A 16,918-nucleotide genomic window follows, 5' to 3' on the forward strand; every position below is an offset into this window, starting at 1 on the left:
AATAAATAAATATTTTTTAAAAAAAATATTTCTTGGGGCTGGGTAGGTAGCTCATTGGTCTAAGTGCCTGTCTGGCAAGTGCCAAGGATGTGGGTTCGATCCTCAGTACCACATGCTGTGCTGGCCCCAGAACCCTAGGCACACTGTGCCAGCCACCAAGACTGGGTATGGTAGTGCACACCTGCAATGCTAGCACTGGGGAGGCTGAGACAGGACGAGCACTATGAGTCCGGGCTATGTGGTAAGATCCTGTACCAAACAAACAAACGATTTAAAATTTTTTAAGTTTTATTTATTTATTTATTTTTTTTGCGGAACCGGGGATTGAACTCAGGCCCTTGCGCTTGCCAGGCAAACACTTATTCTACTGAGCCATCTTCCTGGCCCCTAAAAAATAATTTTTGCAACAGTGTCTTGCAAGGTCAGTAAGTTACCCAAGCTGGGGTCAAACTTGTGATCCACCTGGCTCAGCCTCCCAGAGTGCTGGGACAAGAGGCGTGCGTGCACCACCACATCTGCGCCTGGCAGGAGTCTCATGGAAAAGGGGGAGGCTGACAATGCCAAGTGGAAAAGTGAGAAAGACGAAAAAGCAGGAGTGGCAAATCTGCCAGGATGTGCGTGGCGCCTGCATGTTTCAAGGCTGAGGAAACAGCCTGGCGGGCAGGGACTGCTTCAACAAGAAAGGCCGGGAAAGACCAGGTGTTCCCGGGAGAAGGAGCAGGGCAGGGTGGAAGGGTACAGTGGAGCAAGCAGAGCCGTGCGGGCTGTAGGCCTTCCAGCTGCCCTGTGTTGTCATGTCCTGCTGAACAAGGGAAAGGACAGGAGAGGAGGGTGTGCTGTCACATCAGAGGTGCTTTGAATGCCACCAAGCCATGTGCTTATGTATTTATCCTGTGCCTTGTTCCAGGAAGAACTCTATAGTAGAATAAGCGCTTGCATGGCCAGCGTAGGGGCCTGAGTTCAATTTCTGGTACCACAAAAAACCAGAAAGAACTCTAAACAAGATGACGGGTAGCTCTGTCCTGTGACCTATCACCTTTAACTGCAACTTCCTGTGCCATTTAGGCGACCACTTAATGAGGCACTGGGCCGTGGTGAGAGCTGCTTCCCTGGCCCGTAGTGACAGTCGGTACTTAAGAGGCATTGTTAGAGCTGCGTTAAAAATAACCCTAGGGAGGGCCTCTCTGCATATCGGTCTCTGGAAAGTATCAATGTGGCCTGTCCTAAATGACCTTTTTTTTTTCTTTTGGTGGTTTGAGACAGTCTCACTGTACAGTTCAGGTTGCTCCTGAACTCACTATGTAGCCGAGGCTGGCCTCAAGCTTTCAGCAATCCTCTTGCCTCAGCCTCCTGAGTGCTGGGATGACAGTGTGCACCACCACACCTGGCTAGTCCTAAATTATCAATGTGTACCGGACATAATGGTACAAACTATAATCCCGGTGCTCAGGAGGCTGAAGCAGGAGTGTTGCTGTGAGTCTGAGGCTAGCCTAGACTACAGTGAGACCATGCCTCAGAAGAGGAAAAAGGTGGCAAGCATGGCCTTGAAAAAGTTGTTTGCAACAAAAGCAAAGACCAGTCTGACGTTTACTTCATTTTGTAGCAGTTAACTGTCAATTTTACATTTAAAAGTTGCTTCTCTGGCCTTTTGGCTAAGATCAAGTGTACATTAAGAGTTGTCCTACAAGGCTGGTGAGATGGCTCAGTGGTCTAAAGCACCTACTTAGAACAAGTTTAGCAAAGCATAGGGACCGCGGTTCAATCCCCAGCACCACATGCCAGCCAGCCCCGCCCCCTGGTGGGCTGAGCTGGCCACACACACACACACACACACACACACACACACAAATAAATTAAAAAAAAAAAGAGTTGTCCTACATAATTTACTATTACTGCCAGTAATCCAAGCACTCAGGAGGATCACTGCTAGCTTGAGGCCAGCCCAAGCCACAGAGTGAGTTCAAGGCCAGCCTGAACTATGCAGCGAAACTATGTCTCAAAAACCAAATATATACATACACATACATAAATTTATTAGTACATAGCTTATTGAAAAATCAGTCATTGGGGCCAGCGAGATAGCTCAGTGGACAAAGTGCCTGCTTAGGCAAGTGCAGGGACCGGGGTTTAATCTCTGGTACCACATGCTGTGCCAGCCCCGTACTCGGGTGTGCCAAGCCGGCCACTGAGACTAGGTGTGGTGGCGCACACCAGTAATCCTGGCACTGGGGAGGTGGGGAGGCTGAAAACAGGAGTATCGCTATGAGTCTGAGCTGCGTAGTGAGACCCTATACTAAATACATTAAAAAAAAAAAAAATCAGTCTCTGGGCAGGCATGACAGAGCCCAGGAAATGGAGCCCAGCCTGGGCAGCATAGTGACTTAGTGAGTCCCTGTCTCAAAGTAAAAAAGGATGTAGATCTGTGTGAAGGCCATGGTTGCAATCCTGAGTACCCACAAAAAAAGAAAAATCAACAAACACAGTGATTACTCTACCACCTAGGCACCGAAGAAACGGGAGGAAGCCAGGCTCTACACAGCTGATGCAGCAGCCCCCAGCACTGGCTCGAACGTACTCTTCTTCTCTCTTGTGGTGCTGGCGCTGGCTGCGACAGCCTTGCGTGTGCCAGGCAAGGGCTCTACACTGAGCAGCACCCTGGCCCGAAAGGTGTTTCACAGGAACCTTAGCTGCAGCTCAGTTGTACCATGTCTGCAATACTGAGACCCGGAGCGAAGGCTCGCTTTCCCGACCTCCTGACCCACCTGCAATGGTGGAGATCTGGCTCACAGGGATGGTGGCGGCTTTCTGCAGGTCCATCTTTATCTTCTTGGTCTACCAGAGGAGAACAGTGAGAAGGCAGAGCGTTCTGAAAGGCCACGCAGATGCCCTGAGGATTGGCCCGCCATTCTGCCGCCCTCTGCTCCTCACCTGGGTGTCCTTGCTGCTGGTCAGACCCCCGAAGGCCGACACGCACTGAGCAGCAGCATCCTGCAGCTGCTGGTACCACTGCATCGTGCTCTCCTGTACCTTCACCTGGAGGCCTGGGCAGCACAGACAGACTTCAGCAGCCTGTTACAGAGGCTGGGGTGGCACTCGCGCCCTCTCACGAGGGAGCCGTTTTCATGATTGCAGTTAACGTTGCGAACAGGTATTGGCATTAGCTCGACGATACGGATAAAGGAACCAGCAAGGAAAGGTTCGCCATGGGGACAGTGCTCAGAAATAAAACCAGACTTCCCTGCTTGGGCTCCGGAGCCCAGCTCCACACACTGTGCTCTACTGCTTCTTACACACACAAGTGGACATCACATATATGTGCACCTATATTCCCAAAACACTCAAAACCAGCGATACTGGGAATAATGCAGCTGCTAGAATCAAGGACTGTGTCCATACCACACCCACCTTCACCCCGCATCCTGCCTGGGCTCTGGCTGGGGCCTGGGGCCGGAGGAGTGGCCCCCAGCCCCTGCTGCGTCTGTGACTCGCGGAGCTTGGCCCGGGCCTCCTCCTCCTCCTGCCTCTTGTCCCTGCAGGCTCTGCTGATCTCCTGGCCCAGGGCGGTGTGCAGGTCCCGCATCTCATGCAGGGCTCGCTCAGCCTCAGCCTGGTTCTCCGCTGTAGGGTAGCCACTCTGCAGAGGGACATGGGGCACGGCACTCAGCCCCCAGAGGCCCCTGCTGGCTCAACCCTACCCCACACAAGGCGAGGTACTTCTGGCCTGATGCAGCTGGGCCAGTGTAGCACCTGCACTCGGAGCACCTGCATCTGACAGGTTCACAGCGCCGCTTCCTGTGCACTGTAAGATCTACTGCTGCACCCCAGGTGTCTACGCTACAGCTTCCATGCTGACAGTGACACTGGCCAGTCATTTCTTACAAGTTTGTACCAGGGACATTAAATTTTGTTCTTCTATGTATGTTATAAATGTTTCCTAATTTGCAATATTCTGAACATTTATGTTTTCATAACGACTTTTCCTTATTTTTTTTGGAGGGGGGTACTGAACTCAGGACCTTGCACTTGCCAGGCAAGTGCTTGTTCTGCTGAGCTATATGCACAGCCCATGATTTACTTTTTAATTTTTTTTTTTAACATTTAGTGTGTGTGTGTGTGTGTGTGTGTGTTGTGTGTGTGTGTGTGTGTGTGGCCAGCTCAGCCCACCAGGGGGCACGGCTGGCTGGCATGTGGTGCTGGGGGTCCCTGAGCTTTGCCAAGCTTGTTCCAAGTAGGTGCTTTAGACCACTGAGCCATCTCTCCAGCCCCCCATGATTTACTTTTATTGCTATGCGTACAGAGTCTCTATACCTTATTGTCTTAAATTTAAATATCTAAGAAACATGGGATAAGGTGAAGTATGGCATACATTCAATCTTTATGTATCAATTCTCTATATAATTCATCTTTCCTTCACTGATTTTTTTATGTTTTTGTAGTGCTGGGGATCAAACACAGGCCTTGCCAATACCAGGCAGTCTATCACTGAAATCCACCCCAGAAATAGGTTTCAAAATATATCTTTAAGGGCTGGCGAGATAGCTCTGAGAACTAAGCACCTGTTTAGGTAAGCGCAGGGACCACCAGGGTTTGATCCCTGGCACCACATGCCATGCCAGCCCTGTCCCCAGGCTCACTGAGCTGGCTGCCAAGACTGGGTGTGGTAGCACACGCCTATAAGCCCAGCGCCGGAGAAGCTGAAAACAGGAGGATCACTAGGAGTCTAGGCTGTGTAGCGAGACCTTGTATCAAACACCTTAAAAAAATACACACATGGGGCCAGGGAGATGGCTCAGTGGAATAAGCACTTCCCTGGCAACTGCGAGGGCCTGAGGCCTGAGTTCAATCCCCGGTTACACCAACACACACACACACACACACACACACACACACACACACACACGGGCTGGGGAGATGGCTCAGTAGAATAAGCACTTGACTGGGCCTGAGTGCAACCCCTGGTTCAGCCAAAACACACACACACACACACACACACACAGAGCATATACATGGTTTGGGTTTCCTTTTTCCTTCCTTTTGTTTTTGCAGTGCTAGAAGGAGCCAAAGGCCTTGAGCGTGAGAGGTGCAAGTGCTATCCACTAAATTACACCCTCAGTTCTGACTCTTGCACCAACTGTTCACAGAGAGACGCCCTCCTAGCCCTTCCCTAGTAGATACCAAATGCTCTTAGCTGGGGTTATAACTCAGTGGCACAGCACTTGCCTAACACATGGAAAGCCTAGGTCTGATCACCAGCACTAAAGCCATTACGACATATCTCCACACACACCGACGTCAAGTGGTGCTCTTCATCCAGGCACCACATAATGATGGTTCTGTCCAAGATGGACGGCATAGGCAAGAGTGGTCCAATAAGATCCCATCAGCTAATGACACCCCCCTATGTTTGTGGAATGCACTCGATGATGTTTGCACAACTATCAAATTGCCTTAACAATCTTCTCAGGTGTCCCTGTTATCAAGCAAAGCACAAGTATGTGTCAGTTACCTACCAAACAACCCGTCTCCTCCTGGGCTTGCTATTTCTTTCCACTAGCCCTGCTGTCTACGCCTTGGCAAGAACAAACTGCTTTCACTTTACTTCCAGAACCGTGTCTGTATCGGTTAACACAAGTCCTCCATCACTACTCATCTGAAGATGGCTCAATATATCTTTGGGCAAATTTCATACCTTACTTTATGGAAGTTTCAGAAATATTATTAATCCAGTCATTCAAATTTCATTCATTCATTCATTCATTCATTCATTCATTCATTCATTCATTCATTCTGAGATAGTGTTTTGCTATACAATTTAGGTTGGTCTTGGGGGCCTGCCCCTTAGCTCAGTTCTTTAAGTGGCTGCTTCAACAAAGCAGTCAGGCTCAGGTTGCTGTGGTTCGATCCCCACAACTCAAGCCAGGGTGGTCTTGAGCTTACTTTGTAGCCCAGGCTGGCCTCAAACTCATGGTGATCCTCCTGCCTCAGCCTCCTGAGCGTTGGGATTATTAGGCATGAACCACCATTCCTAGCTAGAAACAATTTTTTTTTCTTTTCTTTTTCTTTGAGACAAGGTCTTGCTATACAGTTCAAGCTGGCCTTAAACCCACTACAGAGCACAAGCTGGTCTGAAACTTACAGTGACCCTCCTGCCCCAGCCTCCTGAGAGCTGGGATTATGGGTGTGCACCACCATACCTGGCTAAAAACAAAGTATTTTAACCTAAGACATAAAATAAGAAATGCAGAAAACAAACCATACAAATATGTCACTATATTTGTCTCTGGGCAAGGAAGGAAATGACAGAAGTTACTACTGCTTCCTCCAGGAAGAAGGCATTCCTGGTGGGGGTGGTGTAGAACTCAGCCTGGCGAACTCCAGGTGAGCGCTCTGGGCAGCACCCCCAGCCCAGGTCCTGCTTTTGTTTTCTTTTTTCTTTTTTGGCAGAACCAGGGATTGAACTCAGGCCCTTGTGCTTGCCAGGGAAGCGCTTATTCCACTGAGCCATCTCCTGGGCCCCGTTTTTCAGTTAGAAAACACACTGCCCTTTCAGCCCCCACTCCAACGACAAAGGAGTCCCCAAGGGCCCTCACCTCTGAGGTGGTGCGGATGATGCTGGAGATGAGGCTGCACAGCTGGTTGCCTCGGGTGCGGAAGGCTGCCAGGTCGACCTGCAGCAGGTCTCTGTGTAGGTCCGAAGCACTGGAAGCGGAGGCTTCGAGCTGCTGGTTGAGCTGCAACACCTCCTCCTGCAGGGCGTAGAGGCTCCGCAGGCGGCCCTGGCCTTCCTCCTTTCGCTGCCGCTCCTGTTCCTCCTTGCGCAGGCGCTGCTGCTCAGCCTCACGCAGCTTCAGGTTGAGAATCTGCGTGGGGCCAGCTAGGGTCACCAGGACTCCAGCCTAGATCGGCTCAGACGGGACTGGGACCCCCAAGGCAGGTCACAGAGGCAGGGCTGCAAACCTAACCCCTCAGGCAGGTTCTGCCCAAGCCCTACCTCTCGCCACTGACCTTGGCTCTGTGGTGATGTTCCGCCTTGAGCTTCTCCTGCTGGCCCAGGGCTTCTCTGGTGCTGCGTGGAAACAGTAGAGAGGATGGGGCGGGGTGCTTGCTAGGCCTGGGCGCCTCTCAAGGCTCCTTCACGGGCCTGCACGAGCTACTGCCAGTCAGAAGCTGCCCCGCCAGCGCAGAGGACTTCAGCTCTTTCCTCCCAGCACAACTTGGGGCTCACCTCCTTTCCATCACCTCTTGCAGCTCCCGGAATTCTTTGTGCTGCTTCAGCATCTTCAGCTCGTCAAAGCGCTTCAGCTGTTCCGACGCCATCTCTGACAGGGCACGCACCTTCTGTTCCTGCTCCTCCTGCCACTGCCGCAAGCCCTCCTGAAAGACAGCACCCTCCCCTGGGACTGTGCCCACAACAAGCTCCTCTGTCCTTGGTGACCCTCCCCTCAGAGATCATGAGGGCCCCTGGGGCCCGTGCTTGTGGGTACACCTTTATGGTCTGCCCCATGTGTTATCATTCGAGTATGCACTAGAAAGACAGGCACTTAGAAATGTGCTATCAGACACTGTATGCTATTTTTTTTCTTTAGTACTGAGGATTAAACAGGTGCATCTCAAACTCCTGAGTGAGGAATCAGACTCACTCAGGAGCTTGCACTGGCCAGGTAGGCACTGTGCGACTGAGCTATACTCCTGACCCTATTTTTTTATTTTTTTTTTATTTTTTGTGGAACCGGGGATTGAACTCAGGCCCTTGTGCTTGCCAGGCAAACATTTATTCTACTGAGCTATCTCCCCGGCCCTTGTATTTTATTTTTATTTTTTATTTTTTTGGCGGAACCAGGGATTGAACTCAGATCCTTGCGCTTGCCAGGGAAGCGCTTATTCCACTGAGCCATCTCCCCAGCCCCTATTTTAATTTTTTGTATTTAGTGCAGGGTCTATAGGATCTCACTGAATAGATCGGACTCGTAGTGATTCTGTTTTCAGCCCTCCAAGTGCTAGGATTACAGGCATGCGCCACCATGCCCAGTCTCAGCACGTGCCCCAGGGAGCAGGGCCGGCACAGCACATGAGGGATTGAACCCCATCCCTGTGTCTACCTAGGTAGGCACTTTCATCTGCTGAGCTATCTGGCTGACCCTTGGCCCTATATTTTTTTTTGATACACAGTCTTGCTATGTATCCCAGAGTGGCCTTGAATTCAGATTCTGTGTGCTAGAATTATGCCCAGCAACCTGGCTTTAAGCCCCCCCCCCTTTTTTGCATACGGGTGACAGAACCTACTATCATCTTGATAATGAGTTACAATTCCAGCACTCTCCCCCTTTTTGGTGTGTTTTATTTTGACGGTCTCACTAAGTGGCGTCGGTGTGCTTTGAACTTGGGATCCTCAGCCTCAGAGAGTCCTGGTATTACAACGTGTCACCACAGCAAGCCAACCCTGCAGTTTTAAGCTCCCATTTAGGTGTGTGCTACTGGAGATTGAACCCAAGGATCCTGAACTATACCTCGGCCCTTCTGAGGCACGGTCTCTCTAATTCATTCACCTGACTCAAACCTGCCATCTTCCTGCCTCAGCCTCCAGAGCAGCTAGGATTAGGCATATGTGCCTCTGCGCCCCGCTCTCTGAGAGTTTCACAACAAGCTATAGGAACGTTTATTCTATTTTTTTCTTCTTTTTTTTGAGACAGGGTCTCACCATGCACATCAGGCTGGCCATGCACACATTTTGTAGCCAAGGCTGGCTTCAAACTCGAGCAATCCTTCTGCCTCAGCCTCCTGAGTGCTGGGATTACAGGCTGCGCCACCACCGGGGATTGAACTCAGACTCGTGCGCTTGCCAGGGAAGCACTTATTCTACTGAGCCACCTCCCCAGCCCCTATTGTAGTTTTGTAAACACATTGTTCTTGTATCCTTACTGCCAGCCACTCCCACACCTCCACTGAACAGAGCCCCTTTCCTTACACTAAGAAAAACACACCAGGGTGCCTGCATTTCTCTGCAGGAGGGCACTCTCACGGGTGTGGGGGCCATCTAGCATTTATCAGAATTTATACTGTATTTGTTCTGACACCAGTTCCAGTTTAGGAATTCATTCTGAGGAAAAACTCACACCCAAGTACAAAGATCCAGACACAGATGTTCCCTTCAGCCTTGCCCACGGCCATGCAGTCAAACAAGGGCACGACCTGGGGACAAGGGAATCAAAACCCCATGCAGCCGAAGTGCGGACACTCAGGGCGCTCAGGTGAGTGCCCAGCACACAGGAGGCACGGGGGCCACTTGGCGCCACATTAAAGAGAAACAAGTGATTATATCACTTTATTTTGAAACTTATGTTAAGCATTCAGTGTAAGAAACGAACACAAGCCACCTCTGTCTGCTCCTCTGAGACTTCCTGAGTGGGGGATGGCAAATAAGGAAGACACAGCACGGTGGAACACGCGCCTGCCATCCCAGCACTCATGAGGCTGAAGCAGGAGGGTCACTGCAAGTTCAAGATTCAAGGCCAGCCTGAGCTAGAGTGCGAACCTGTTTCAGAAAGACTAGAGATGCAACGGAGTAGCAGGGCATACCATAGGCAAGGCCTGCTGCGCATGTCTGCAAAGCAGGAAGTAGGTGAAGAAGTAGGAGACAGCGGAGCTGGACAATCCCAGGATGCAGCGGGGTGCGTGCCTGCGCACGGAAGCACCCCACCTGTGCGTCCATGTGTGTGCACGTAACTGCTATGGCGGCGGTGGCGGCGGTGGGCGCACCGGAGATCGGAAACACCAGGTCTGATGTGTAGTGGCCTCTTAGGCAGGCCAGAGAATGAACTGAGTGTGTGCTGACAAAACTGCTAATTCGTGCCACCAACTCCGGTCAACAGACCACTCAGCAAGACCAAGGCATCTGTGCTATGCTTTTAAAGCACCTGGAATTCTTTGTCACTCGCTCTTCCCGTCTTCAAGCCTCGCAGCCTTTATAACCACCATGGCGAACTGAACGCAACTAATATGCCGCACAAGATTTCTGAGGCTAGGTTCAAAGGGAACTGCAACTCTGCCAATTTCTCTTAGGATGCCTGCATGCCTGCCTGCCCACCTGCCCGCCTGCCACCTGCCCACCTCCATCCCTTCCCTCTTTCCTTCCTGTTACCGGGGATTGAACTCAGGACCTTGTGCTTGCCAGGCAGGCGTTTATGCTGCTGAGCTATCTCCCTGGCCCTCCCCTTATATTTTTTGAGACAGGGCCACATTTTGTAGTTCAAGTTGGTCTAGAATTCCCTATGCAGCTTGGGTTGGCCTGAAACTTCTGATCCACCTAGCTCAGCCCTGACAGCTGGTATGACAGCCATGAACACGACACCTGGAAGAGGATCCTTGGTTCTGAAACCTGACAACAATGCTGAGGAAGCTCAGGACACAGACACGACAGAGGTCGCAGCGCACCTCAAATGCCAGACAGGGAAGCCACTGTGCAGACCCCAACCTCAGCCACTACAACCTCAGTAACCCCACATGGAAGCTTCCTGGTTGGGGCGAAGGGCCCTGATGTGAGACAGTAAGGAAAGCCAGCTGCATAGAGCCACGAGGCTTGGGACAGTCACGTGGTGATGCATATTCCTAGCTAAAACAAGTTCTAAAAACACTAAAATGAAAATGGAGAGTTCTGTAAGGAAGGAAGAAGACAGGGGAGGGGGAGAGAGAAAGAAGGGAAGGGCGCGGGGTTGTGCAGACGTGAGCATGTCCTCTGGTCTAGGCACTGCTTTTCTGGACAGTTACTCCACAATCGTGGTGCACAGGAGCATAATTACACTGGTCTGATTATGCTACTTGAACCGTGGTGTGACCACTGATAAATATTCATCTTTGTATTTTGTGGGGGGTTTTGGTACAAGATCTTGCTGTGTAGTTCAGGACGGGCTTGAACCCATTATGTAGCCCAGGCTGGCCTCGAATTTACAGCAGACTTTCGGCCTCAGCCTCCCAAGTGCTGGGATTACAGGTGTGCAACATACTGCACCTGCTGGTAATAACCATCCTTCTTTTTTCAATAGTAATCTTTTTTTTTTTTTAATTTATTTATTTATTTAATTTATTTATGTGTGTGTGTGTGTGTGTGTGTGCGTGTGTGTCCAGCCCAGCCCACCAGGGGGCGGGGCGGGCTGGCATGTGGTGCTGGGGGATTGAACCGTGGTCCCTTTGCTTTGCTAAACTTGTTCTAAGTAGGTGCTTTAGACCACTGAGCCATCTCACCAGCCCTTCAGTAGTAATCTTAAATATGTGTGGAATCTCTACCTTGTACAAGGAGATCAAGGAAAACAAATGGAAAATGATGAACCTCAAGAAAAAGTGTTTCTAAGGACACAAGTGAATCTCAAAAAAGAACTCTAGAATGACATGAAATGTGACAGCAATGCTCTGAAAAAGAACACATGGCTCATCATGGGGGCTGCGGCAGGAGAATTACTGAGCCCAGAAGTCTGGGGCTAACTTGGGCAATATAGTGAGATCCTGCCTCAAAAAGAAATAAATGGACAAGGAGATAGCTTGGCAGTCTAAGCATCTGCCTGGCAAGTGCAAGGACCTGGGTTCAGTTCCTGGTACTCCATGCAGTGCCAGCTCCGCTGTGCCAGCCACTGGAACTAGCCATGGTCGTGCACACCCGTAATCCCAGCGCTGGGAAGGCTGAGACAGGAGGATCACCATGAGTCCAAGCTGTGTATTGAGACCCTGTACCAAATAAATAAATAAATAAATCTTTAAAAAAAAAAAAAAAAGAAAGAAAATGAAATGCCTGTGGTCTCAAAACTTGGGAAGATGAGAAAGGAGGAATCCTGCAAGTTTGTGGCAGTCACTCACTGTGTAGACTAGGCTCACCTCAGAATCATGGTGATCCTCCTGCTTCAGCCTCCTGTCCTAGGTGCTGGGATTACAGGTGCGTGTCACCACTCCTGGCTGAAGCCTCATCTTTATACCGTAACTTTGTCTGATAATTCAAGACCATCTCGAACTTTTGGAGAAGTAAACAGAACCCAGAAAAGCCTAAGTAATTTTCTGAAAAATTACATGTGAAACAGAAAAGCTAATACATGAAACAATATTTGACTTCGGAGTGCTGACTCTAGGTCTCTATTTTTTTTCTGGCAGTACTACAGATTGAAGAGAGGGCCTTCACACTGAACTAAATCCCTAACCCTTTTCTTTTCTTTTCTTTTTTTTTTTTTTGCAGAACCAGGGATTGAACTCAGGCCCTTGCGCTTGCCAAGGAGGCGCTTATTCCACTGAGCCATCTCCCTGGTCCCAGGTTCAAACTCTTGATCTTCCCACCTCAGTTTCACAGTGTCGGGATTACAGCCATGGGTCACCATACCTGGCTTGACTTCTATGTTATACGACTGCCCCCAGTGAGTCCTGGTGGGTGGGACACCATGGTCAGTACAGCAGGCATTCCTACGCCCTGGAGAACCCCAATAAAATGTGGCTCCCTCCAGCCAGGCCTGCCATATGTCATGGGGTCACTTACTGTGCCACGCATTCTGTGTACCAGTTCGTACATCCGGATGCAGACTTCCACACTGTTCCCACGTGAGGATTTCAGCGCTTTAGATTCTGTATGCTGGGACTCCTGTTTGTCCTTGAGACAGGAGGTAGGAAAAGAATTAAGATTTTAACATGGTAAAATCAGTGCCATCTCTTCTAGACAAAGAACAGATCCAACCTGCAGAGTGCCAAAGGCAGCTTAGGGCAGAAGCAGTGCACCTTCCATGACATCGACCTTGTTCAGACTGTTTTTTTTTTTTTTCTCGGAGCTGGGGATTGAACTCAAGCCCTTCCACTTGCCAGGCAAGCGCTTATTCTACTGAGCAATCTCCTCGGCCCCCTGAGCTATCTCCCCGGCCCTCAAACTGTTTTCTTTAACAAACCGAGCTTTGCTGCTTTGGTGGCTTTCTGCTGTTTTCGATCTTTCCTGCTTGCTGTTTTGTTGTGCCCAACAAATGTCTTCTCTTCTGGTGAGTGTCCACCTGTCCACACCTCCTCAACTCCCTTCCTGGCCTGAGACATAACCACACAACCAGCCTAATCCCAAAGGGTTCTCCCGTGGTCCCAATGTCCACCTGAGGGATGATGCCCACGTCCCATGCAGGCCAGGGCCATCTGGGAGCCTGGCACTTTCTTTCTCAGGGAATGCTAACATATGATTTAAATCTGGGACTCTCATGAGCTAACCTGCCACACAGTGCCTGTCTGCGACACAAGACCAAGAAGTGTGTGGAAGAACACTGGGATGGAAGGCAACACACTATATTTGCCTCACTAGATTGAGTAAAAAAAAAAAAAAAAGAAAATGCCAGGGAGCAACTAGATCACGGACTTTCTAAATCTAAGCAACTCCCAACTACTCATTTCTGCTTAATTCCTAATGATAAAATAATGTAGTATATAAAGCCACTCAAGAAGATATGTAGGGGGGCCAGGGAGACAGCTCAGTAGAATAAGTGCTTGCCTGGCCAGTGCAAGGGCCTGAGTTCAATCTCCAGTTCTGCCAAAAAAAAAAAAAAAAAAAAAAAAAGTTATGTAAACTCAGAGAATTATGGAGCTTGATACCCAGAGGACTAACAATTGAGTCTAGCACCAGACTCACAGACGCAGAGACAGGCCCGCAGGGGAAGGGCACATCAGCATCACAACTGCTGGCTCCCACAAGTTCATCACACTGCATACTGACTGTAAACATACACACATACATGTGTGTGTGTGTGTGTGTGTGTGTAAAATTTATTTATGTGTGTGGTACAGGGTCTCGCTACGCAGCTCGGGTGCCTAGTGATCCTCCTGTCCCAGCCTCCCCAGCTCTGGAATTACAGGCGTGTGCCACCATGCTGCTTCAGGCCAGCACAGCATGGGGTACTGGGGATCAAACCTGGGTCCCTGCACTTGCCAGGCAGGCGCTTAGACTGCCGAGCCATCTCCCCAGCCCTCTAAACATATTTTAAATAATTGTAAGTCTCGGGCTGGGAGATACCTCAGAGGGAGGCAGGCATAAGCACCTGCCTGGCAAGCGTGCAAGATCCAGAGTTTGATCCCCACTCAGGCCCACATACCCTGCCAGCCTCAGAGTCCCGGGTGCTCCCTGACAGTCCCAGAAACCCAGGCGCGCTGCGCAGGCCCTGGAAATCTGGCTTGGAAATGGGCATGATGGCACATTTCTGTAATCCCAGCACTCAGGAGGTTGAGACAGGAGGATCACTGCTGCTTTGCAACCAGTCTGGGGGCTACAAAAGTGAGCACAGGCCAGCTGAACTGCACAGCAAGACCCTGTCTCAAAAATAAATAAGTCGGGGCTGGTGAGATGGCTCAGTGGTCTAAAGCACCCACTTAGAACAAGCTTAGCAAAGCACAGGGACCGCGGTTCAATCCCCCAGCACCACATGCCAGCCAGCCCCGCCCCCTGGTGGGCTGAGCTGGCCACACACACACACACTAAATAAAATTTAAAAAAAATTAAAAACTTTGAAACGAACTGGCACTGGTCCAATCCACAGGGCTTATTCAGATTTCAAAAGGCTTGGGACCGGGGAGATGGCTCGGTGGAATAAGCGCTTGCCTGGCAAGCACAAGGGCCTGAGTTCAATCCCCGGTTCCACAAAAACAAAAAAAACAAACAAAAAAAAAGGCTTGGTGCTTTCCTACAGCTTTGCGCAATTTTATAACATGTAGACTTGTGCAGACATAAGCACACTTAATAGACATAAACCTTGCTGCATGATGGCCCACACCTATAATCCCAGGTACTTGAGGCTGAGGCAGGAATGTCACCAGCCTGGGCAATATATATATTATATATTAAGGACAGGGTGTGCAGGGTCTCACTACCTGGATCTGATTCGCAGTGATCCTCCTGTTTACAGCCTCCCAAGTGCTGGGATTACAAGTGTGCGCCGCCACACCCAGTCTGGATCGCTGTCTCAGTGTGCCCTGGGGGTGGGGCCAGGATGGCAGGCTTGGCTGGGCAACATATTAAGACCTTGTTTCAGGCCAATGAGACAGCTCAGCGGACTAAGTGCCTGCTTAGGCAAGTGCAGGGAACACTGTGCTGGTACCAGCCCTGCCTCCAGGCACCATGAGTCAGCCACTAAAACCCAGCATGGTGGCGCACGCCTGTAATCCCAGGGCTGAGGAGGCTGAAAAACAGGAGGATCACTACAAGTCTGAACTGTGTAGCAAGACCCTGTACCAAATTAAAAAAAAATTTTTTTTCTTTTTTTCTTTTTTTTTCCGGAACCGGGGATTGAACTCAGGCCCTTGTGCTTGCCAGGGAAGCGCTTATTCCACTGAGCCATCTCCCCAGCCCCCAAAAATAAATTTTTAAAAAAGATTTTTTTTTTTAAGATAAGATGTGGGGGCCAGGGAGATAGCTCAGTGGATTAAAGTGCCTGCTTAGGCAGACACAGGGACAGGAGTTTGATATTAGCGACATGTCAGCCCCACCCCCAGGGCATGATGACCCAGGGCATGCTGACACTGCCAATGAGTGGTGGCAAGTGCCAGTAATCCTAGCACTTGGGAGGTTGGAAACAGGATTACCACAAATTTGAGCTGTGTAATGAGACTGGGCATGGTGGCGTGAGCCTGTAATCTCAGCACTTGGACCCTAAATACATAAAAAAAAAAAAAAAAAATAGGTAAGATGCAATATAGGGGAGTTTGGTGGTGAGGGAAGAGTTTTGTATCTTTTTCTTTTCTTCAGTCCTGGGGATTTGACTCAGGGTCTTGTGCCTCTTAAGTGCACTACCACTGAGCTATATTTTTGGGACTTCATTTTTTTTTTTTTTTTGGTAGAACCGGGGATTGAACTCAGGCCCTGCGCTTGCCAGGCAAGTGCTTGTTCCACTGAGCCATCTCCCCGGGCCCGCATATTTGTTTTGAGATAGCATCTCAGTAAGTGTTCATGCTGGCCTTGAACTTGCAATCCTCCCACCTCTTCCTCCCAAAGAGCTAGGAGTGCAATTATGCACCTTAAAGCCCAGCCCATACATTTCTGTGGCTGCTTCTCTGATCCCCACACCTTAATGTGTTCTCCACACGTAGTGTTGGCTCTGCCTGGCTGGTGGCGCATGCCTGTAATTCCAGCACTGTGGAAGCGGAAGCAAGAGGACTGTTGCCTGCGCTACACAGTGAGCGCGAGCCCAGCCTGAACTTGACACCCTTTCTCACAGGGACACACACAGAAAAGCTGATTCAAGCATACTGAACAGGGGCTTCTGGTGATGGCTCAGTGGCTCAGCAACGGCCAGCAGCTCCTGGTACCCTCCCTTCCCCAAAGGAAGTTAAACAAGTGGCATTAGGTAGTAATAAACTTTTGAGGTTAGGTCATTTCTTCCTTAAACTTGTAGCCCTTGCGGTGGCTGAGCTTAATCGCGTCAAAAGGCGGGTTTAGGAGCTGCCAGGGGACTGGGAAAGCACAGCGCTTCCCGGCCACCACAAACAGCCGCTCGGCACTGCCGTACCCTTCTGCCATGATGTTTCTGCCCTGGAGCCAGCTGACTACCCAGACTGAGACCCCAACACCAAGAGCCAAATTAAACCCTCCCGCTTCCAAATCGTGGGTCAGGTACCGAGTCTCAGTGATGAGAAAGCTGATGGACACAGCCCTTGTGCTCCGCCAACTGCTGCATCAGCTGGTGATTCACCCCTCTTTATTGATGATAATAACTTATGATAATGAATGATCCAAAATAGTGTGCTTAGCTATTTACCCTGCAGTTTTTCGATATTACAACCAAAGCTGCCATGAACACTTATTTACAACTTGTTACTAGAATGAAACTTTTGATTTTTCTGATGCAAATACTCACGAATGCAACTGCTGGGAGATACAGGTTTTATTTATTTATTTACTTATTTATTTACTGCAATTTATAAATGTTTTTTT

General features: G+C 49.8%; 1 protein-coding gene across 1 annotated transcript in view; it reads right to left on the reverse strand.

The window, feature by feature from the left end:
* Gle1 (GLE1, RNA export mediator) overlaps positions 1–16,918 on the reverse strand; it is a 59,562-nt gene that overhangs the window by 12,114 nt on the left and 30,530 nt on the right. Inside the window, exons 3-9 of the mRNA XM_004640479.2 lie at positions 12,509–12,619; positions 7,226–7,374; positions 7,006–7,066; positions 6,591–6,860; positions 3,406–3,634; positions 2,929–3,041; positions 2,763–2,832 (exon numbers count right to left, since the gene is read on the reverse strand). Of these exons, the coding sequence (XP_004640536.1) occupies positions 2,763–2,832; positions 2,929–3,041; positions 3,406–3,634; positions 6,591–6,860; positions 7,006–7,066; positions 7,226–7,374; positions 12,509–12,619 (1,003 nt within the window). The remainder of the gene's footprint in view (positions 1–2,762; positions 2,833–2,928; positions 3,042–3,405; positions 3,635–6,590; positions 6,861–7,005; positions 7,067–7,225; positions 7,375–12,508; positions 12,620–16,918) is intronic.

This window comes from Octodon degus, unplaced genomic scaffold, assembly GCF_000260255.1.
Source record: "Octodon degus isolate 3935 unplaced genomic scaffold, OctDeg1.0 scaffold00123, whole genome shotgun sequence".
Lineage (NCBI taxonomy): Eukaryota > Metazoa > Chordata > Mammalia > Rodentia > Octodontidae > Octodon > Octodon degus.